Here is a 21,676-nt window from a genome sequence, read left to right on the forward strand (position 1 = left end):
ACAGTTTTTTTTAAAAAGCCAGCTGTCACTTCTGAGCAGAGGGAGGGGAGGCAGAGCCTCACGCGTGTGGCCTCTGCGTGTGGTGGGTCCAAGGCCCTGCGTTGCACGCGAGAAGCCGACTGCGGCTCCTGGCCAGGTGCTGGCACACGGCCTCTGGGCATGCCTGCAGGCCCGTTGCCAGGCCGCTTCTGGCTGCTGCCCTCCTGCCCGGCGGAGCCGCCCGCTGCCCTGCGGGGGGTGGACAGCAGCTGGCCAGGAGCACTCCCACCAGCATACGATGCTCTTTCCTGCTGAGGGTGGAAGTCTTGGCTGCCTCTCCTCTTGAGGACACTCCTCCTATGTCAGAGGGGTAAGAAATCTCCTGCCCTGTCATCCCTCCCCCCCCCCCCAAGCTGTCATCTGCGGCCCTCTGCAGCCCACTTTGAGAGAATTTCCCTCGCGTTGAGGGCTTCACATACATGCCCTGACCCCCTGGGAGGTGACCGATGCAACACACAAGGGCAGGGCAGCTTTTCCCACGCCCTGGCCCTGGCCCTGGCCGCCGCTCAGGTGAAGCCCTGGAGAGGGGGTATGGGTGGCCTGGGCAGCTGGGGGACAGGTCGACCGCCCAGTACTTGCCCTGCGAAGTGTCATCCCTGCCCCTGCTGATCAGGGTCCCGGGCTCTGCTGGACAGCGGGATCTGCGGGCCTGGGAGCCTCCGCCTCCCCTCATGACCCAGAAAGCTTCAGTTTCCCAATCTGTTTGCTATTAGGAGTGGCAGCCTGACAGGAAAGAACCGTTTGCACAACGAGGCTGCAGCCTGCAGCCGGCAGCCAGCCAGGACCCCCGTGGCTCATTCCCGTGGCCTCTGCTGGCCGGCTGAATTTGGGGTGCCTGGCCTTTAGTCTCCTCCTTCATCTGGGGAGCAGATGGAATAACCCACCCAGCCCCTGGGGACTGTGGCCCTGTTGGCTCATCCCCCAGCCCTCAGGGATTGAAGGGTGGAGTCCATCTCACTTCACCTCCTGAAGCCCCCTCACTCTCCCACAGTCTCCTCAGGGACAGGATCCATGTCCAAACCCAAACCTGGCACTGACCACCAGTCCCAAGGACTAAGAGGAAGTTCTCAGTTCCAAGGGGCCACCCCAGCTCCGAGACCCCGCCCACCCGGCCAAAGGTCCCTCTCAGGCCCACGGGGCAGTGGAGGAGTCAGGGAGCCAACAAAAGAGGGGAGGAGCAGAGGCTGGGGCTAGAAGCGGAAGGGAAGCTGGTGCTCAGCCGGGAAATTCCTGAATGACTAGGCCTTTCCAGGGGGCAGGAATTCCTGGGATGTGAAACAGCCCAGGGGGTGAGCTGCTGGGGTGCTCTAGACCAGCGCCCCTCCCCATCCCATAACAGACCCGGAGAAACAGGGCTTGGAGGGGGAAACTGAGGCGCAGACAGGGCTGTGTCCTGCTCAAGGCCGCACCGCGGGAGAACAAAGCTGGGCTGAAGGGTGATCACGTTGGGGTCCTGCCTTTGTGCCCCCAGGAGCTTGTCCTGGCCCAGCCCGGGTCCCAGAAAGGGGAAGTGTCCCAGGAGGAGTCCTCGGGGCCTGGGTGTGAATTCCAACTCTGCCATTGCCCTGCCTGTGTGATCACTGCCACTTCCCCATTTCAAGCGAGGCCTGATGAGAGCCTATGAAGGCACCCGGCCAGGGGCTCTGTCAATAGCTGACCACCCTACAGCCAGCCCCCTTTCCCTTAGGACACCTCCTCCAAGAAGGCCCCCTCCCCATGCCTCTATGAGGCCACAGTGATACCCAGAGTGGGAACGGCTCTCCCCACAGGTGGCGATCCTCTTATTAGGGTGGGACTGTCCTGGCACCCCTGGTGGTGGGGAAGGGGCTCCCGGAGCTGGGGTGGGTGCCGGCTCTGTGACGAAGAAACGTGGTCCTGAGCTGGGGGGCTGGGGGCGTGGCGGAGTGGGAGGACTTCCAGTTAGCCAATCAGAAGCCGTCGGTGAACAATGGGTCAGCTCCCGGTGGATCCAGGTCAGTCTTGGGTGAGGGTCCCCGCGCCCCAGGCGATGCTCCAGCAGTCGGGGCACCGGCAGGGTGCACAGGCCAACCCGCCCCGCTGGGTGGGAGGTGGTCACACACGCGCACACACACACACACATGCACACACTCGCACGCGTGCACACGCGCGCGTGCACACACACGCACGCACACATGCACACACGTGCACACACGCATGTACACACGCGCGCGAGCGCACACACGCACGCACACACGCACGCACACACACACGCACCAGCACCGCCTTGGGTGGTTCGCGTGAGACCCGTGGCTCAGGGACTTGGGCAGCCCCGCCAGGCTCGCCTGGGCCTCGGCCCGCGGATTTTCCACGGTTGCTGCGGACGGGGCGGGGCGGGGCGGGGCCGGGGGTTGGGCCCGGGGGTGGAGCGGAGGCCGAGGCTTTTTCAGGCAGCGCCAGGCTCTGCGGGGACAGCGGAGGCCGGCGGACGCAGTAAGTGACCTCCCCTCTCCAGGCGTCCGTCCCCACCGCTCCGCGCGGCTGCGGGTCCTCCCGACCCCGGCGCCCCGCCCGACCCCCGAGGGAGCGGCCCGCGCCGCGGGGGGATCGAGGGGGCGGACGATCGTAGGGCCCCGGGCCACCCCCGTAGCCCCACTTTTAGGAAACTGAGGCCCGGGCCCCAAGGGGCTGCGCGCGCGGGCACAGAGGATGGGGGCTCGGCCCGGGGAGGGGCACGGGGGAGGGAGGCTGGCTTTGCGACCCAGGCGAAGGCGCTTCACCCGCTGCGCCTGGGCTCCCCTTCTGGGCGCTGGGCACGCGCTCCCCTGCGGGCCCAGAGGAGCGGCAGCCTTGGCCCGGGGAGGTTGCCGCGACCTCGCCAGACCCTGAGGGAAGGAAAGTGAAATGGAACTGGGAGGTCTGGCCCGAGTGCCCTGTTGGCGAGTCTGTGCCAAGCAATGTGACTCAGGGCAGCCCCTTCTTATCTTGGCGTACCTAACAAAAGGCCGCCGGTTAACGGAATGCGCACCGCGGCGGCACTGGGCACCAGGATTAGCCTGACACACGGCGACACGGGACACACCCCCTTCTGAGCCCCAGCTCTGGGCTGGTACTTGGCTGTGTGGGCTTGCAGCTCCGTCAGGGCCTGGCATGGGCCAGGGGGCTGCAGGGCCACAAGAAGGAGCCCCGGGCGAGGGGGCGGCCATGCCACGCGGGGACCTGCCAGAGCAAGGTCTGGAGGCCAGGTGGAGCCTAGCATGTGTGGGGACAGAGCAGGTGGGGGTCAGCGAGGGCAGAGGAGGCTGGTGGCAGCCCTACTGCTCAGGATGGCTTCTCCCTAGCTCCAGCAGGAGGGCAGAGGTGGGCCAGGCCCCCAGGGTGGAGCGGAGCAGCCCCCGCCCCCCGCTGGCCAGACCAGCTCCTATGGGTGGGTGCGTGGCCTGAAAATGGGATGGATTGGGAGGGGATGCTGGGGGGCAGTGGGTGGGGAGGCAGAAGTGCCCAGTGGCCTTACACCGAGGGACCTTGGTTTGGGGGCTCCCTAGAGCACCCCCTGCTTGATTCTGGAGTGGAACTGCCAGACCAAACTGCACAGGAAGCAACTGTAGGACCCTGCCCAGGGCACCTGGTAAAGCCAGTGGGCGTGGGAACAACCCAGGCTTCCTGGCCCCAAGCGGCCCTGGCCAAGCTGGGGAGTGTGGGATGAGCAGCCAGGGGGATGGGACTAGGGGGGCGGGCTGATGGGGAGGCAGCGGGGCTCTGGAAAGTCCGACAGGCCTCATGGGAGCCCGCACGCCCACCCGCCGCGTTTGGGGCAAGCATGCCCCCCTCTATCACACACACTTCAGTGTCTTCTGGATGGTGGGTCATCCCATCTGCTTGGCGGGACTGTTGCAGGGGTGACTCCGTCACCCTGTTGCGTGCATCATGACTTGGTATATTTACTCTTGGGGGTGGGGCAGGCACTATGGCTATGGGTCACCCCAGTTACCAGGGAGGCCTGGCCCTGACTGCTCCCCACTCCCAGCTCTGCCCTGTTCATTCAACTTGGGGCCAGCCATGCTCCCCTCCACTGATCCTGGCCCTGCACTGACAGTGGTCAGTCAAGGCGCTCGGAGGGTGCTGCCGGGCACGAGGGGGGCCTGCCTTTCTGAGTGCAGCTTGCAGGGTGATGGGGGACCCAGAGGCAGGCGATGAGCTCTGAGTTCACGCTGTTGGCGACAGGGGCACTTCAAGCCTCCTTGTGTCAGCTTTGTGAGATGAGGAAAACACCCTCCTGGATGGGCACCCAGGAGGGGCACAGAAAGTGGAAGCTGTTGTGATGATATCACCCCGTTTGGGAGCAGGCAGGGAGAAGCAGGAAGCCTGGGTCCCAGTCCGAGTTACTGTGTGACCTCGGGCAGCCCTGGGTCGCATTGTCCCCACCACGTGGGAAAGGCTCTCCAAAGTCCTTTCCCACCCACTGGAGTCGGAGGGGGTGCTATGGTTTCTGTGGACAGAGCCCCAAGGCCAGAGTAGGGGGGTCAGGCTCTGCTTGCCTCGTGGTCCCAGCAGCCAGACAAGACCAGGGAAGAGCTGGGTGAGATGCAGGGTGGGACTGGGCTGCTCTCTGCCTCCGCCAGCCTTCGGTTCTCCCTGCCTTTCTGGACCTCTGTTCCTGCTCCGCGCAATGGGACGCAGCCCACGCTCTGTCCCTTGCCCAGGGCCTCTCAGGATCCAGGGGGCCCTGCAGCCCCCTGCCCAGAGGGTGGGTTGTCAAAGAAACATTTGCCAAAACGCAGCCGAGGCCCCTCCATCTGGGAGGTGTGGCTTCCTCAGCTGCTTCCCTGCTCTGGTGATGCTGGGAGGGGCCGGAGGGGAACAGGAACTGCGGGTGCTGAGCAACCAGTGTCCAGGGAGAGAGGGAGGGAGGAGCTGAGTCCTTGGTGCCCCTGTGGGTCAGCAGAAGGCCAGAGCCCTGGTGATCCCGAGGGTGACAAGTGGTCAAGCGCACTCAGAGCTGCCACCAGGCCCGCCTGCTGTGTGCTGTGAGCCGTGACCCGACCAGGCACCCGCCTCCCCTTGCCCACCCGCAGGCCTCAGCCAGGGCGATGCTGAAGATAATGACCTTCGAGAGCCTCGGGGGCCAGCAGCCGACGCCGCTGGGGGCCCTTGACTTCCCCGAGGGAAGCCCCCTGAAGTTTCGCTCCACCTCAGAGGCGGAGTCCGAGGCCTCCGCGTCCGAGGCCTCCTCGGAGGACCTGGTGCCAGCCCTGGAGGCCGAGGCGGCGCCGGAGAGGGCTGGGGAAGAGCCTTCGGGGAAGAAGAAGCCCAAAGGCCTGGCCGGCATGCTCAGCATCTTCACCAAAGGCAGGAAGAAAAAGAAGGGCCAGCCCAGCCCCGCGGAGCAGGAGGGCCGGCCGCAGGCCCCGCCAGGGCGGCCGCCCACAGGTAGGGGCGCCGCGCGGGGCTGGGGTCCGGGTCAGCGCCTGCCGGGGCTCGCCGAGGGGCCTGCGCGCGCCCCGGGACGCAGAGAGCGCGGGCAGGATGACGGGCTTGAGGGGGTGCGCCCTCCCGGTGTCCACCTGCGCGCCCACCTATTGGGGAGGCTGGGAGGGGGCGGACCAGGTGTCAGTCCCGTCGGGGGACGCCGGCCGGCCCGGCCGGGTGCCTCCCTTCGCCTGTTGGGCTCCCAGCCGCCCCTCCAGCGGACGCCCCGGGGTGCGTGCGGGGTGGGGGGCGCCCGCGGCTGGCGCGCTGACGCGGTGTCCGCCCCGCAGTGGAGGAGCTGATGGCGGACCTGGAGCGCGGGCGGCTGGAGGCGGCGGCGCCGCTGCTGCAGCTGGAGCGCGAGCTGCGGGCGGCGGCGGCGGCGGGCGGCGCGAGCGCGGAGGAGCTGCTGCGGCGCCAGAGCAAGGTGGAGGCGCTGTACGTCCTGCTGCGCGACCAGGTGCTGCGGGCGCTGCGCCGGCCGCTGGACGCGGCGCCCGAGCGGCTGCGCCAGGCGCTGGCCGTGCTGGCCGAGCAGGAGCGCGAGGACCGGCGCGCGGCCGCGGAGCCCGCGCCCTCGGCGCTCGCGGCCACCCGCCCGCGGCGCTGGCTGCAGCTCTGGCGGCGCGCGGTGGCGCAGGAGGCGGCCGAGCGCCTGGGCCGGCCGGCCGCGGGCGCCGAGGGCCTGTCGGAGGCGGAGCGCGCCTTCCTGCACATGGGCCGCACCATGAAGGAGGACCTGGAGGCCGTGGCCGAGCGCCTGACGCCGCTGTTCCCCGCCGAGTTCGCCGTCGTGGCGGCCTACGCCGAGGGCTACCACGCGCACTTCGCGGCCCAGCTGGAGGCCCTGGCGCAGTTCGAGCTGTGCGAGCGCGACACCTACATGCTGCTGCTGTGGGTGCAGAACCTGTACCCCAAGTGAGTGCCGGGGGGGGCTGGTCCGCGGGCGGAGGCGTCTCTCCACGCGCGGGGGGGCCCTGCAGCCAGGAGTCCTGCCCTGCGCGCCCGCTTGGCGCTCGGAATCCTTCCTGCCCGGGGCCTCAGCCACACTCCGCAGCTGGGGAAACAGGTGCAGAGGAAGGCCGGGACTTCATTCATTCATGGACCGGGGTGGGGCAGGCAGCGACAATCCAGAGCTGGCGGAGGGGGGGCTGTGGGAGCCCAGAGCAGGGACCTAACCTGGCCTGGTCAGCGCAGGAGGCGCCAGATGGGGTTCTGCCTGGAGCAGGGGCCAGTCCCTGCGCTGGGCAAGCTCCCAGGCTAATAGAGGGAAGGGGGGAAGAAGGCTGGGCCAGGACAGGGCTCCCCGGAGAGGGGGTCACCCTCCAGGGCCTGGCGCTGAGCCCAGAGGCATTCTCAATGTTTGGATTTATCCACAGGCTACTGGGGGCCCTCCCAGGAAGCACAGAGAGCAGGGGCGGGGTTGGGCCATGAGGCCCATTGGAAAGACGCCTGTTGTGCAGGGTCCCAACGGAACCCACGGCTGATTTGGGTTCTGGCCAAGAGGCCTGGAGCTCCTGCGGTGGGAGGTGGCTGTGCCAGCAGAAGGGTCCCTGGTAGCCGTGGGTACAGCCTCAGGCGTCCCCTGATTTTCCCAGATTCCACGAGTCTCTGAGCACAAGCTGGGTGGGGAGAGACTGAGTGTGGAAATGCCCAACACAGGAGGCCAGGGGGTCCTCAAGGGCTGGCCCAGCCCTAAGTGTAAAACCTGCAGGAAGCCTGGAGGAGTAGACAGTCAAAGCAGCATCTGAGGGTCTCGGGGACACATCTGGTGGCCAGTGGGCTCGGTTGGTGCCTCCAGCAGGTCCGGCGGGTGAAGCGTCAGCAGGGCACAGGGCACAGGGAAGTGGCACAGGGCAGGGGCTGTGGGAGAGCCAGGCCAGCCCTGAAACAGTTCCTTCTTGCTTGTCCTGACTCACCAGGAAACAGCTGGTCTCCCGAACCTCTGCAGGTAGGGGAAACGGTGGTTAGCCCGGGGCCCAACACAGCAGGAAACGGAGGCCAGCGGGCGTGCAGCCCTGAGGAGGGGAGCTCAGGGAGGCCTTGTTGAGGCCTGTGTGGCCAGAAGTACAGGGAGCAAAGGGACGTGGTGTCCAGGTTTTGAAGGGGGCAGAAAGGGTCACTCCTGGGCCTCCTGGCAGACAAAGGCCCCTGAGGGAGTGCCAGGGCTGGGCCATCCTGGGGTCCTGAATCCTGCAGAGGCTCCAGAAGGGCAAGTGGAGCCGCCTCTGTGGAGCCTGTGGGCAGCTCTTCCTGTTTGGACTCGCCCAGCCTCTGCAGGCAGCAGGACTGGCCTGGGGGGAAGGGGGGACCACAGGGCTGGGGCGCAGTGAGGAGACAGGGTGGGAGGGAGGCGGAGAGCGGGTGGCTGGTCTCAGGGCTGCTGCCAGAGGGAGTTGGCTTTCCTGTGTGTGAGAGGGGAGATCAGATTTGCAGGAGATGGTGAGCAGGTTCTGCCCGCTGGGTGGATGGTTGTTGGGAACAAGGGCCGAAGCTGGGAGGCCTGGGAGGAGGCTCCCGCAATGAGCCAAGCGAGAGATGGGGGTGGCTGGGCATCGGGCCTGGGTGGCTGCAGGCTGATCAGTGGGGGAGATGGTTTGAAGCCCGAGTAGATGAGGGAAAGAGAGAGTAAAAGGAGGCCCAATGATTCCAAGGTTTTTGACCCGAACCAAACTGAACAGATGGAGGACCCGTCATCTGAGATGGGATGACAGGGATGTGGGGACAGTGGGGGCCAGACAGTGGAGTTCAGGGCCCACAGAGACTCAGGCTGAGGAGGTGGGCTCTCGCCTCAGGGATGGTGCTGGGTGGGTGCAGTTTTCCTCACTCCAGCCCCCCTCTGCCCACAGTGACATCATCAACAGCCCCAAGCTGGCAGGTGAGCTGCAGGGGATCAAGCTGGGGAGCCTCCTGCCCCCCAAGCAGATCCGAATGCTAGAGGCCTCGTTCCTGTCCAATGAGGTGGTAAGTCCAGTGACAGCTCCAGGGCCAGGGCGAGGGAGGGGCAGGAAGGAAACGGAGGGGAGGCTCAGGGACAAACAGGACATGGACAGGGCGCTTGACAGGGACTTCCATGTGGGCAGGGCTGATGGGTTCCTTGCTACCTTGACCTGACTCTCTCCCCCCCAGACCAGTGTGAAGGAGCTGATGGCCCGAGCCCTGGAACTGGAGTCAAATCACTGGGCCCAGGATGTGGCCCCCCAGAGGCTAAACGGCCGCTGCCACAGTGAGCTCGCCATCGATATCATGCAGGTAGCACAGCCCACCCCTCGCACACTCGGACAGCCCCGTGTGAGCAAGCCGTGCCCGGTGCAGATCCCACCCTGTGCGTCCCTGTGTGCGCACACGCGCCACCTCTGAGCATGCCCCCTCATTCCAGCATGCCTCCCACCCCTACCCAACCCTCGTTCAGCTCATTCCCTCCCTGCAGATCATCTCCCAGGGCCAGGCCAAGGCCGAGAGCATCACGCTTGACCTGGGCATGCAGATAAAGCAGGTGCTGCTGGCGGTGCTGGCTGCATTTCTGAGGAGGTGGGTGTGTATACGGGCAGGCCCAGAGGGGGCCCTACAGCCTCCTCCCTGTGCCCCAACTGGGGATCCAAGCTAGATCAGTGTCCCCTCCCGGCCCCTAGAGTGCCTGTCATTTTGAGCAGGAGTCCTCTCCCCCTGCATCCCCCAACCGGGCACTGAGTGCCTCTGCTCTGCTGGGCAGAGCTCCCAGCAGAGCCCTCTTCAGCCACAAGGAGGATGCCTCACAAGAGCATCCCCTTCAGATGACACCCCCCAGTGACACCCCCCAGTGACACCCCCCAGTCTCTACCCCACAAGTCTCTTGGCTGCCTCCCTCCCCACCTCTGAGGACTCCTCCATTTACCTACCCCCCCCATCTCCCAGATGCACAGGGGTACACCAGAGCCAGGAAGTCAGTCACAGGATGCTCAGGGGTTAGCTGCCGTCCTGAGCTGTGGGGGACCAATAGCCCTCGGGAAAAGTGCTGGGTAAACCCAGGCGGCTGCCATTGTCCCAGTGTTTGTGCTGGTCCTGCAAGTGCCCCTTCCTATTTCACCAGCTACCAGGGAGCCTTTGATGAATTTCTGGAGAGGTGCACACAGCTGGGAAATTACAGGGCCAATGTCATGGCCAACATCAACAACTGTCTGTCCTTCCGGTGAGGTGGGAGCTGGGAGGGGGGGGTGGGAGCAGAGCATGGGCCCTGCCTGTTGGAGAGAAGGGGTAGCTGGTAGGAGGAGGCAAGGGAAGGAGGGAGGGAGGGAGGGAGGTGAGGAGCAGCTTAAGCACAGATGTGGAATTAAAATAAGGAAGGCCTGTGGGGAAATGAGCAGGGCTGGCCACAGCAGGAAGCATTTAAGTGCTGGTGGGTCAAGCACTCAGGCAGAGAATTAACTGGTTGTCTTATCCTTAAACAACCCTATTAGGTAGGTGCACTGATTATGTCCATTAAGCAGATGAGCACACTGAGGTGTGCAGAGGCTGAGCCATGTGCCCTAAGTTATAAGAGGATGGGAATGGGTGTGTGCTGGGGGTGAGCAGGCTGGGGCCTACCTGGGGAGTATGGATGGGGCAACTTGGGCTTGCTTCCACAGGGAATGGGGAGCCACTGAGGGTTCTAGAGAGAGAGGAGGTGGTTTAGGAAGATTCGCCCTGGGCTAATGGCTCTCTGGGTGTGGGCTGTAAGCTAGGCAGGGCTGATATGATCTCCCTGCCTCCATGTCCTTCCAGGACATCCGTGGAACAGAAGTGGCAGACATCACAGGATATCCTGGGCCCCCTGAGAGAGCTCAAGAGCCACGGCTTTGACACCCTGCTCCACGGCCTGTTCTTAAAACTGAAGGTAGCTGAAGCCTCCTTCCCTGGGCCGTGCTGAGCCTAGTGCTGCAGGGACACGAGGAGGGGTGGGGAAGAATGGCAGGAGCCAAGACTGGCATGTGGAAGGCACTGTGTGGGGCTGGATGTGGAGAGGCTGGTGCTGCCCAGGTGAGGGGGTCATGGAGTCTGTGACCTCGCCCCCACCACTTCAGCCTGGGGCTTGGCCTCAGAGGGGCCTCCTGGGGCTGAGAGGGCACCGAAAAGCTTCAGTGTGTCCCCCCCACCCATTTAGACTCGGCCCAGTCCCCAAGCTTGCACACAGTTTGCCTCCCTTCCCCCCCAGTCCTCCTTCCCCCACCTGTCCCCATGCCTGACTCCCAGCTGTGATGCTCAGAGCCTTTGGCAGCCACCACCACGTCTGCTGGGACCAAGAAATCCACAGAAAGCCCTTAGTTACGTTAGCAGAGGGTGAGGGTCCCTGGAGAAAAACAGGAGGGGTTCCATGCCTGCCCTCCCTGGGGGCCCACCTCATACCCAGTGACCAGAGTGGGAGGCCGTGGGTGGCCTGCTGGTGGTGAAGGCCAGACCATGACCCTGGATGACTTGGCACCAGTCAAGCACAAGGCCTTGTTTATGCAGGACTTTATTTAAGAGGGGGCAGTGGACAATGCCTCAGGGCAGGCAGGCTGCTTCTTAGGAGCCATAGCTGGGTGTCCTTGGAGAAGGGTACACAGACCCCCCCTCCACTTCCTGTCTGTGACCTGCCCTGGTCCTCTGGCAGCCCTTGAGTCCCCTGGCCCCTGGGCCACCCCGCATGTCAGCATGCGTGTCTGTGTGTGCACGTCTGCGGCTGGCAGCCCTTCCCCTGCAGGGCGGGCCCAGACATCCTGCCTTTCTCCCGTCTCAGCCGCTGTTCAAGAGGCTCACGCAGACCCGCTGGGCCGCCTCTGTGCAGACCCTGGAGGAAATTGTCTCCATCATGGAAAAAAGTCTGCCCGAGTTCTCGGAACTGCACGACTGTTTCCGGGAGGTGAGGAGCCGCTGGGCTGGGGGCTGGGCCTGGCTGGGGGTGCAGCCTGGGCACGCATGCTGACGGGTCTGTGCACACCCAGTGAACACACGCACACGCATGCACACGTATACACTCCTCTGCCCTGGCATCTGCCCCTTCGTTAACTCCTGGCTTTGAGGCTTCGCGGGAGGCGGGAGCTCCCGAGCAGGGGCTGGCTCACACACAACCCCCGGCCCTCGCAGGAGCTCATGGAGCTTGTCCACGTGTACCTGGTGAAGGAATACATCGTGCAGCTCAGTAAGCGGCAAGTGGTCCTCAAGACTGCAGAGCAGCAGCAGCAACTAGCCAGGCAGGTTCTGGCCAATGCCAACCTCATCGAACATTTCTGCACGCAGAACGTAAGCCCCGGCCACCTGGGATGGCTGCCCTCGCTCCTCTGGGCCTCTCCAGACTTGATCAGTTCTGATCTGAACCTCTCTGGGCCCCTGGGTGCCCTTCTGGAGAAGGGGCAGCCTCCCTCCAACCAGGCCTGTGCTTGCAGGGCTCCCGGGCCACCTGGCTGCACCAAGCCCTCCCTACACTCGCCGAGATCATTCGCCTGCAAGACCCCAGTGCCATCAAGATTGAGGTGGCCACTTACGCCACCTGCTACCCCGACTTCAGGTGAGAACAGGGCACCACAGGACCTGGGCAGTCAGTATGGCCCTGCCGGCCCCCACCGCGGTCAGAGCCTGGCGCGGCTGCACTCAGCCCCTTTGGGTGCGTGGAGCTCAGGTGCTGGCCACACAGTGCAGCCCTGGCGCTGACCTTTGTTGGCAGCTGCTGGCTGTACCAGCTGCCACGCGAGGCTCTCCGGTGGCTCATGCATTTTGATCCTCACTGTGGCCCTACGAGGCCGATGCTTTTCATCCCTGATTTACACATGAGGCCTGGAGAGCTAAAGGCATGTGTCCAGGGTGACACAGAGCTAAGATGACAAATACAGGCAGTCTGGCTCCATAGTCCCCACTCTCAGCCTATATGATGTTGCCCCTCATAAGGGAAACTGAGACCAGAGAGACCAGGGACTTGCTAGGGGCCGTGGCAAGTCCGTGATGAGCTGAGGTCCACCACGCAGCCTAGGGATCCTCGGGGCTTGGACCTATGCCCTGGGCCCTGGGTCCCTGTTCCAGGCTGGAGGCTGCCTGAGGATCTTGTGAGCCAAGGAAGTGGTTTTTCTGGGCTGAGTCCTCTGACATGGAAGAGAAAGTCTGAATGGGCCTTGAGTTGGATTGATAGCTGAGCCTAGTCTAGCCCCTGGCTGATCCACTGCACTCACCCACCTAGCCACCCATTTACCTACACACTCAGCCATTTATTCAGCCACCCATACAAGCAGCCATCTCCCCATCTAACCACCCATCTAGCATTCCAGCTATCTACTCATCTACCCACCCACATGTCTATCCATCTACCCACTCATTCATCTACCCATCCATCCATCCACCCACCTACCCATTCATGCACCCATCCATCATCCACCTCCACCCATCCATCTATTCATCCATCCATCCATCCATCCATCCATCATCCACCCAACTATGCATCCATCTATTCACCTCCCCATCCGTCTACCCACTCATCCACCCACCCACTCATCTATCCATCCACCCACTCACTCCTTCCATCTGTCCATTCATTCATCCATCCATCCATTTACCCACTCATTCCTTATCCATCCACCCCACCCATCCATCCATCCACTCACCCACCCTCCCATCCATCCACCCCCCCATCCATCCATCCATCCATCCATCCATCCATCCATCCATCCATTTATTCACTCACTCATCCATCCATTCATTCATTGATTTGTTTATCCACCCACTCACCTACCCACTCATCCACCAATCCATCCATTCATCTACCCATCCATCTATCACCCACCCCCATCCATCCATCCATCCATCCATCCATCCATCCATCCATCCATCCATCCAACCACCCATCCATCACCCACTCACACCCATCAACTCACTCATCCATCCACCCACCCACCCATCCCACCAACAATTAGTTACTGAGTGGTCTGTCAGGTGCCAGGCTCTGTTCTAGGCACCGGGATGCAATGAAGTACAAGACAGAGCAGGTGTCAGTTCTCCCTCCTGTAGTAATAATGAGGTGATGGGGCAAAGAAATACAATCGCAACTTGTGAAGATTATTTAACCAACAGGAGGTTCTGACTTGTTGAGATGGAAAAGCCTTCTGGGGGAGGTGACATTTTAGCTGAGACCTGAAGGGTGGGAGGAGCTGGTCATCTCAAGGGTGTGTGGAAGGGCATTCCAGGAGGAACAGCCAGTTAAAGGCCTGAGGTGGGCAGGACCTCGGAGCGCTGTAGGGCCGGACAGGTGGCCAGAGCTGCTGGAGCTCAGTAGGAGGAGAGAGAGGACCCTCGTAGGCAGGGAGTTGGCAACAGGATGCTGTGGCTCAGGCCAGGAGTCTAGGGACCTGGGAAGGGGTGTGAGCAGGGGTGTTGGTGACCAGGCTCAACTGATGGGACATTCTCCTTGCCAGCAAAGGCCACCTGAGCTCCATCTTGGCCATCAAGGGGAACCTGTCAAGCAGTGAAGTCAAGAGCATCCGGAGCATCCTGGACATCAGCATGAGAACACAGGAGCCCTTCAAGTCCCTATTTTCACTTATAAAGGTTGGGTAGCTTTTCCTATGGCCTGGCCTGCTTGGGGGACCCAGCAAGCATCGGACACACCCGCTTTGGGCCAGTCACCCCACTTGGGGGCCGTTCAGACCAGCACTGGCTTCGCGGGCCCTCACGGGTGCCCCATCTTCTGCAGCTGCTTTTGCCCAGCCCTGGCCATGGTGCAGGCCCACGGGCAGCTGGAATTGGACAGGCCCCAGTTTGTTACCAGTCCGGTGGGGTGGGAGCACCACTGTGAGGAGCCAAAGAGGCCACACCTGAGAAACGACAGTTGCTAGTGCCTGCGCTAAGGAGGTAGAGTGGTGAGGGGTCAGCAGTCCTGGGACACCTTGCGTCCGTGGGCCCTTTCGCACTCTGTCTCAGAACCGCCCTTCTCGTGGCCAGGCCTGAGTGCCTGGGGCCAGGGGCCGGGCCTTACCTACCCTGCCTCCTTCACCCGGGGCTGCGCTGTGCTCGGCTCAGCAAGTCTGCGGAATGAAGGCAGCTGGGAGAGAAAAGGGAAGGATGAGCTCGTATCTAGGGCCTGGAAAAAGAGGCAGGGGAGTCACACCGCAAGCTGGGGCCAGAGCCAGCGTCATAGCCACGTCCAGATTGCCCCACTACCCCTGCCGCTCAGACCCTGGGCACTCTCTGATTGCCCACAGGCATCCCCTGAGGATGGGCCCAGGCCCAGGGGCTGCCTTCATGGTTCCTCCACCTGGGAGTCCGGCTGAGGTCTGGGCCAGGTAAGCTTGACCTCTGACCCCTTTGTCCCGATATGAGTGTCTTACTGCTGCTGTAACAAATTTCCACAAGCTTAGTAGCTTAAAACAAGACATTTTTCAGTTCTAGAGGTCAGAGTTCTCATGCAGGTCTAGCGGGCTGAAGTCAAGGTGTGGGCAGGCCGGGTTCCTCCTGGAGGCCCGGGGGAGAATTTCCTGCCTTTTCCAGCTTCTAGAAGCCACCTTCCCATAAACCTTGGTTCATGGCCCCATCCATTTCAAAGCTTTTTCACGTGATAGCACTTCTCTCCTGCCTCCCTCCTCCACTTGTAAGGACCCCCTGCCTACCTTTGGCCCACCCACATGGATAACCCAGGACCCTCTCCCTATTTGTAAGGCCAGCTGATTAGCAACCTTAATTTCACCCGCAACCTTAATGCACCTTCGCATGGAACCTCATACAGTCACAGGCTCCAGAGATTAGGACGTGCGCATCTTTGGGGGATCATAATTTTGCCCACCACAGTTTCTCCATTCGTCCCCTGGCCTGGAGGGCACCTTGTCCTACCCCAGGAAGACAGGAGTTCAGTCACCCTCCTGGCCTCTGTCCACCCTATAGACCCTCTCAGCGCAAGAGGGGGCGGTTCTGATTCAGGTGTGACTCAGCCGCTGAGGGTGCCACCAGGGTCAGGCCAGCTCTCTGGGTCTGTCCCCCTCTTTCCAGGTACTTGGCCAGGAACTGGCCCGTGTAAATGGTGCACAAAAGCCTTTGTACATTTGTAGGAGTTTGCGTCCCGATGTAATTAATTTTATTTTTGATAGTATTGCTTTTGTATGTGTACACTCAGGACAGGATCTGGGTTTTGAGAGCTTGATATAAAGATGACTTCGGAAGTGGCTGTGGAGTGGTTTATTTGGGGGGGCAGGGCTAGGTATCTTGGGGTCTGGGCAGATCTGTCCTCCTGGCTCTGTGTCAAGTCCCCAATGAGTCCCACCCCACAGCACCGCCTGCCCCTCCTCACCGGTGAGCATGAGTTTTGGGAGGGCCTGCTGTGGGCACTGCCACTCACTCCACCCTCTGTGCCTCAGTTTCCTCACCTGTAAGGATCTCCCCACAGTCTTTTAATGAGGATGATGCGGAACAGAGATGTCAGGACTCTAGGCAATCATTTCAACTCCACGCATAGGGCTCAGTGGGAACTATGTTTATATTTCTGGAGTCGACCTTGAAAGCTACGTCTGTGAACAGAGGAGCCCACAGCCTGTGAACGGAAGGCCCAGCTCACCAGGGAGGGTGCTGCTAAACTAAAAGGGTCTGTTTGCCTGCACACATCGGAGCCCAGAAAGACACAAAGAGTTTGCAGCCAAGAAAGTAAGGACTGGTTAGGGAGATGGATGGTGCCCGGAGCCACAGGGAGCTCGTGCGCAGAGACCTGGCCCGCGATGGCTGGAGTACGGCGCGGCCGACCAGTGCACCTGGTCCCGACACCAGCCGTGGCGTGTCTTGAGCTGGTTTTGCAAGAATGCACTCAGTGGGGTTGCTCTGGGGCTGAAACACAGCTAGATGTTATCTCCGGTTCAACCAATACTCTGGCTCTGTGGTCACCAGCCCCGAGGCTTGGTTTTTAAGACTACTGGTGGCTGACCAGGACCATTGTCCTGAGACTTAATGATTAAGAAAGGGGGAGGCGGGTGGGTGAGTCAGGGTGCTAGGTGAGGCCAGTGTGAGTAAAAAAATAAAAAAATAAAGGGCAGATCATCGCCAGCCGGTTTAGCTCAGTGATCAGAGCGTCAGCCTGCAGACTGAAGGGTCCCAGGTTTGATTCCGGCCAAGAGCATGTCCCTCGGCTGCAGGCTCGATCCCCGGCCAAGGTCAGAGCGTGCTGGAGGCAACCAATCGATGTGTCTCTCTCCCCCCACTTCACTCTCTGAAAAGCAATGGAAAAATATCCTCAGGTGAGGGTAACAAAGCAAAACAAAAACACACACACACAAAAGATTTCCTAACTAAAAGGGAGCCATGGAAGGCAGTCATGTCCTAGGCCAGTGTCTTTCTTAACAAGGGTCCGTCTTCACCTTGCCTTTTTTCAATAACATTCCTTTGAAATGTCAGAGTGATCTTTCCCAGACCCTCAGGGCTCAGCCTCCCACCAGAGCAGAGGCCACAGAACCCGCCTGCTGTTCCTCACGCACCATCTCCACGCCCCGAAAATGTTACCCATCCGTCCCCACCAACGTACAAGAAGAGTGTCTCTCATAAACTCATAAAAATCCTTACAGTTTTGGAAAAAATTCTTACGTGGACATTTTAAACGGGGGCGGATGGGTAGGGACCGAGAGGGTGGATTTAAACCGGAGAGTTTAAATTTGCTGAGGCCCAGCGGGCGGGGTCCTCAGAGCCCTGTGAGCAGCAGTGGGTCCCCAGGGTGGGTGACTCTCCCTCCGGGTGGGGAGGAGCGGGATGTGGGCGGCTCCTCAAGGTTCCTGCAGTTCCTGCTGTTCCTGCCACCAGGGTGGAGGGAAAGGGCTTGAGGTCCCACCCTAGTCACCAGTTCCGGCCCCTGACAAGCGTTCCACATCAGTGACTTTCCTGACCCTGTCGCCGTCTCAGCCGGAAAATTTGCTTGAGTGGAGGAGTGACTCATGGCACGGGACAGGAGAACCTGGACTGGGGCCCTCTGCGGTCACCTGCTCCCCTGTACAAGGACATGGGGTCCTCTGACCCTGACCCTTCCTGGGGGGGGGGGGGCAGTGGGAAGGTGGCCGGGCCCTCTCTGCGGGGCTGACGTTCCCCAGGGGCTAGGCCCTGGAGAAACGGGGCGTGAGTAGATTAGCAGTTCAGGCCCAAGTTCATGGGGTCGTGGGGGTGAGGCCCCAGAGTTAACGGGCAGCTCTGTGGCCATGGGGAGCGCTCACTGGGGAGGGGACAATTGGTTGGGGACCCCAGACTGGAAGGAACAGCGCAGGGGAGGAAACTGCCAGGGCCAAGGCCAGGATGGGGTCTGGGAAGGGTTCCTGTTTTAGGAAGAGAGAGAGAGAGCTCAGGGGCTGGGATGGGTGAAGGCAGGGACAGGAGCAAGGGTCCACCAAAGCGGACAGGGCTCACAGGGCAGGGCTTGAGGGCAGGGCTGCCAGGGCCTTGGTTGGGGCAGGAGTTGGGATTCATTTCAGCTGTAAAGGAAAAACATTGGGGGGCTTTGAAGAGGCAATTGGGGGCTGATAAAATATATGATTATGACTTAGAAAGATCCTCTGGCTGCTGCGTGGAGAATTGAGGGCAGAGGGAAGGCCGGGAGACCACGTTGGGGGCTGGGGCTGCCCAGGGGACAGATGGTGGTGGAGGGAGAGGGGCTAGATCCAGGGCAGGGGCAAGGGAAAAACAATCCCTCGGGCCGTCGACAAGACCCGAACCCGTTGTGCTCACGGGACACGAAGAAAACTCGAGACACGGAGAATGTAGAATTTAGGTGGAGATGCGGAGGGCTGAGGCTCGGAGGAGCTGGAGCCACCCTCCTCACCACCCAGCGCTTTTTACTGTGAGCCACGGAAAGGCAGGCGTGAGAGGCAGTGATCAGGAGGAGCCAGAACATGCGCAAGAGCAGGTGGCCTTGCTCTGTGCCGATGCTTCACATTTGTTCTTAAGGACGCAACGCTCCTGGGGGCGAGCTTTCCGGAAAGATAAGGGTCTGTTTTCAGTTCCTGGCAGAAATGTCTCCCTTCTTTTCTTTTTTTTAAAATAAATCTTTATTGATTTCATAGAGAGGAAAGGAGAGGGGGAGAGAGAGAGAAACATCCATGATGAGAGTCATTGATCGGCTGCCTCCTGCACGCCCCCGACTGGGGGTGGAGCCCGCAGCCCGGGCCTGTGCCCTGACCGGGACTCGAACCCCGATCGCCTGGATCCTGGGTCAACGCTCATCCGCTGAGCCCCGCCGGCCGGGCTGCCTCCCTCGTTTTCAAGGGGATTCCTGCGATCCTGGGGAAGCTTGCTACCCAACCCCTTCAGAGCTTGTTTGCTGTTTGCTGGCCGTTCCCTACACTCACCCAGCCAAGGGGACTGAGCCAGGGGAGCCGGGTGCGATTCCTGACAGGATGGCCTGGGAGGAGGGGGGAGAGAAATTTGGGGAGTTAAAGTTCGAGGGGCCTGCAGACAGGGACTGTGGCTCATCAGATTGTCCACACTCAAGGGGGTGGCAACACTGTCCTGAGGGGCTGGGGACCCCCCGGCGCTCTCACTCGGCTCAGGGGGCACCTGGGCACAGCCCCTGTGCAGGACCGTTCACAATACGCAAAAGCCTGCAACCAGCCGGCCCTTCTGGGGACGTGTCTCAGCGACACTCTGACATCCATGCACGATGACACGGGTGCCAGGCCGCTTACTCTGACGCAGCAGCGGGATATTGGAAACTCCCTAGGTGTCCGTCAGTGGCCCCAGGGACACAGGGCAGCGGCTGAACAATGGAGACCTATGCAGCTGTGAGCCGGGAGGAGGTGCTCTTTGCTCTGACGTGGGAATTGCTCCAACAGGTGATGTCCAGGGGAGAAAAGCAGACTGCAGGCCAGAGTGTGCGGGGCGCGGCCGTCAGATAAACTAGGGTGGAAAAGCCTACACTGTGCCCGCCGCGCACGCCCCGGGGCGGCCGGGAGGGCGCCCGGAACCCGCAGCGTTGCCTGCGAGGGTGCACGCGGGCGCTGGGCCGGGCGGGCGGGGCAGGGAGGCCCATGCGACGGAGGAGCTGCTTCGCTGTGTATCCTGCGGTTTTCATTCCCACCTGAGGATATTCTTTCCATTGCTTTTCAGAGAGTGGAAGGGGGGGAGAGAGAGAGAGAAACATCGATGTGAGAGGGACGCATCTATTGGGGGGCTGGGAATGGAGCCTGAAACCGAGATATATGCTCTTGGTGGTAATTGAACCCAGAACCCTTCAGTTCCCGGGCTGACGCTCTAACCACTGAGCCAAACACGCTAGGGCTGTATATCCTGTTTTGATTTTTTATTATTTTTATATTTATTATTAATAAATAATAATTTATTCTTATTTTATTCTTTTTCTTAATAATTTATTATTAATAATAAATAGTATTAATAAATAATAGATATAAATTTGTTATTATGTGAATGTGTCACATATTGACACTTTGTACCCTAATATTTCCCTGAGAAATGGAAGCAAGTGTCGCTGGAGGTTGGAGGAGAGGAGGTGAGGCCTGCGTGGCTCGGGTGGGAGCCATCGGCGATGTCCAGCACCTGTTCAAAGTGGGTTCCGGCCAAGCTTGGGCTCAGGTGTGAGCCTGGAGTCCCAGCTGGATTCCATGGAGAGCAAGGTTTCGGTCAGGAGGTCACGTCAGGGCAGGAGGGGCTCAGGTAAGGCTGCAGAAATGGACACAGGTCTCAGCAGGAGGGGGCTGTGACTGGGCGCAGGGCGGAGGACTGCTGGGCACAGCCTGGGTGAGCCAGCGCAGGGACCTGAGCCTCCCGCAGATGGGAAGGCTGCACTGGGGAGACCCCGGGAAGGAGGGGGCCCGTGGTGCCCTGATTCGTGGCTCTGCCCTCTCGGGGTCCTTCCTCTGCCAGGCCCACATTTGTAGCTGAGCAACTTTCTGGGCCGTGGTAACATTCGTGGCCCAACCGAGGGGCGGAACTCCGCGGTCATTGGACAGGGAACACCTACAGGGCTGGATCGGAGTAACGAGGGGTTGGCTGCTGCAGAATGAAGCGAACTCCGGACCAGGCGCAGCAGGTGCCCGGGGCTGAGGCGAGCGCCAGGGAAGGAGCAAGCCCGGATGTCTCCGCCCCGAACCCGCGCTGGGGTTCAGGTCCCACCGGAGGGGCGGCCGCTGCCAGCAGAGCTTGCTGGAAAGTCACTCTCTGCGGTGAGCCACGCAGGCAGGTGCCGCCCTCAGAACCTGCTGCGAGGCCGCCTGAGGAGGTGCTGGGGACGTGTCCCAGGCGGCCAGCCGGCAAACACCTGTGAAGTCCTTCCTCCCGGGTTGTCCTTCCAGCTCCCTCTCCTGACCGAGCGCCCCGCCAGCGGGTGGGGGAGAAAGTTCCAGAATCCCCCCAGCAGGGCCACGAACGGTTAGCTTGGAGTAGATTAAATCCGTTTCAGCTTCCAGGTAAACGTCAGCACACAGCTAACCTTTTCTAAAAATTTCCACTAAACTCGATACATCTCCGCCCCCCCCCCCACCACATCTCCAAAACAGAACAAAACCGCAGCGACGGTCCCAAGAGCCACCGTATCCATCGCCGGCTGCGTTCATCGCGCTGCAGATTCAGTCCTGGTCCACCAAGCGTCCCGTCACCCGAAGGCGGAATTGTGGCCTAACCTCCAGCGGACTGTAGACACAATGAGAATGTCAAGGGGAGAACAGAGGAGACGGGTCAGCACCCACGAGCCAACACAGTCAGCGGGCAAAGGAAGTGAAATGATCGCCTGGTCCCTGCGGTGGCTCAGGAGGCCACGCTCCCCGCCGGCGTCTTCCTCCGGCCACTCGCCCGGGCTCCCCTCCCCTCCGCCAGGCCCTCGGCTAGTTGGGGACCTGCCCCTGATGGAACGGCCCGAACCTGCGTCCCCGAAGGGTCTGCCCTCAGTGCCTCTGCTCTCCCCGGGGGACGTGGTTTCTGTCTGTCTTTGCCCTCGACCCTGGAAGCCGGAAGCAGGGCTGGCCTCGGGCGTCAACGCCGTTTCCCCTGAGTGGTCGCGCTCGACCACGCGGCCACGGCAGCCGCCCCTTCCTAGGCCTTTGGCTCAGGGGCATGAGGAGCCCCAAGGGGCCAGGTGGCAGTGTCACCTTTCAACCCGTGAAAGCACTGTGTGTCCCTGGGGACTGAGGCCCTGACATTAGCAGAGGTCAAGGCTGGGTGTACAAGGGGTGGGCCTCCCCACTGCCCCTCCTTGCTTCCTGGCCCAGGTGACAGAATCTGGTGAGTCAGGGCCCTGCCCTCCCTGGACGCTGTTTCCCAAGGGGCA

General features: G+C 61.6%; 1 protein-coding gene across 1 annotated transcript; it reads left to right on the plus strand.

Moving 5' to 3' along the window:
- The first annotated feature begins 2,422 nt into the window (after positions 1–2,422).
- On the plus strand, positions 2,423–15,599 carry TNFAIP2 (TNF alpha induced protein 2). The gene is made up of 12 exons (XM_081140484.1): positions 2,423–2,490; positions 5,073–5,427; positions 5,757–6,384; positions 8,316–8,430; positions 8,596–8,718; positions 8,897–8,997; positions 9,536–9,634; positions 10,207–10,318; positions 11,201–11,323; positions 11,548–11,703; positions 11,847–11,968; positions 13,860–15,599. The coding sequence occupies exons 2-12, from the start codon at positions 5,088–5,090 to the stop codon at positions 13,999–14,001; spliced, it is 2,061 nt and encodes a 686-aa protein (XP_080996610.1). The 5' UTR covers positions 2,423–2,490; positions 5,073–5,087; the 3' UTR covers positions 14,002–15,599.
- The last annotated feature ends 6,077 nt before the right edge of the window (positions 15,600–21,676 follow it).

This window comes from Miniopterus schreibersii (genome assembly GCF_964146895.1).
Source record: "Miniopterus schreibersii genome assembly, chromosome: 1".
Lineage (NCBI taxonomy): Eukaryota > Metazoa > Chordata > Mammalia > Chiroptera > Miniopteridae > Miniopterus > Miniopterus schreibersii.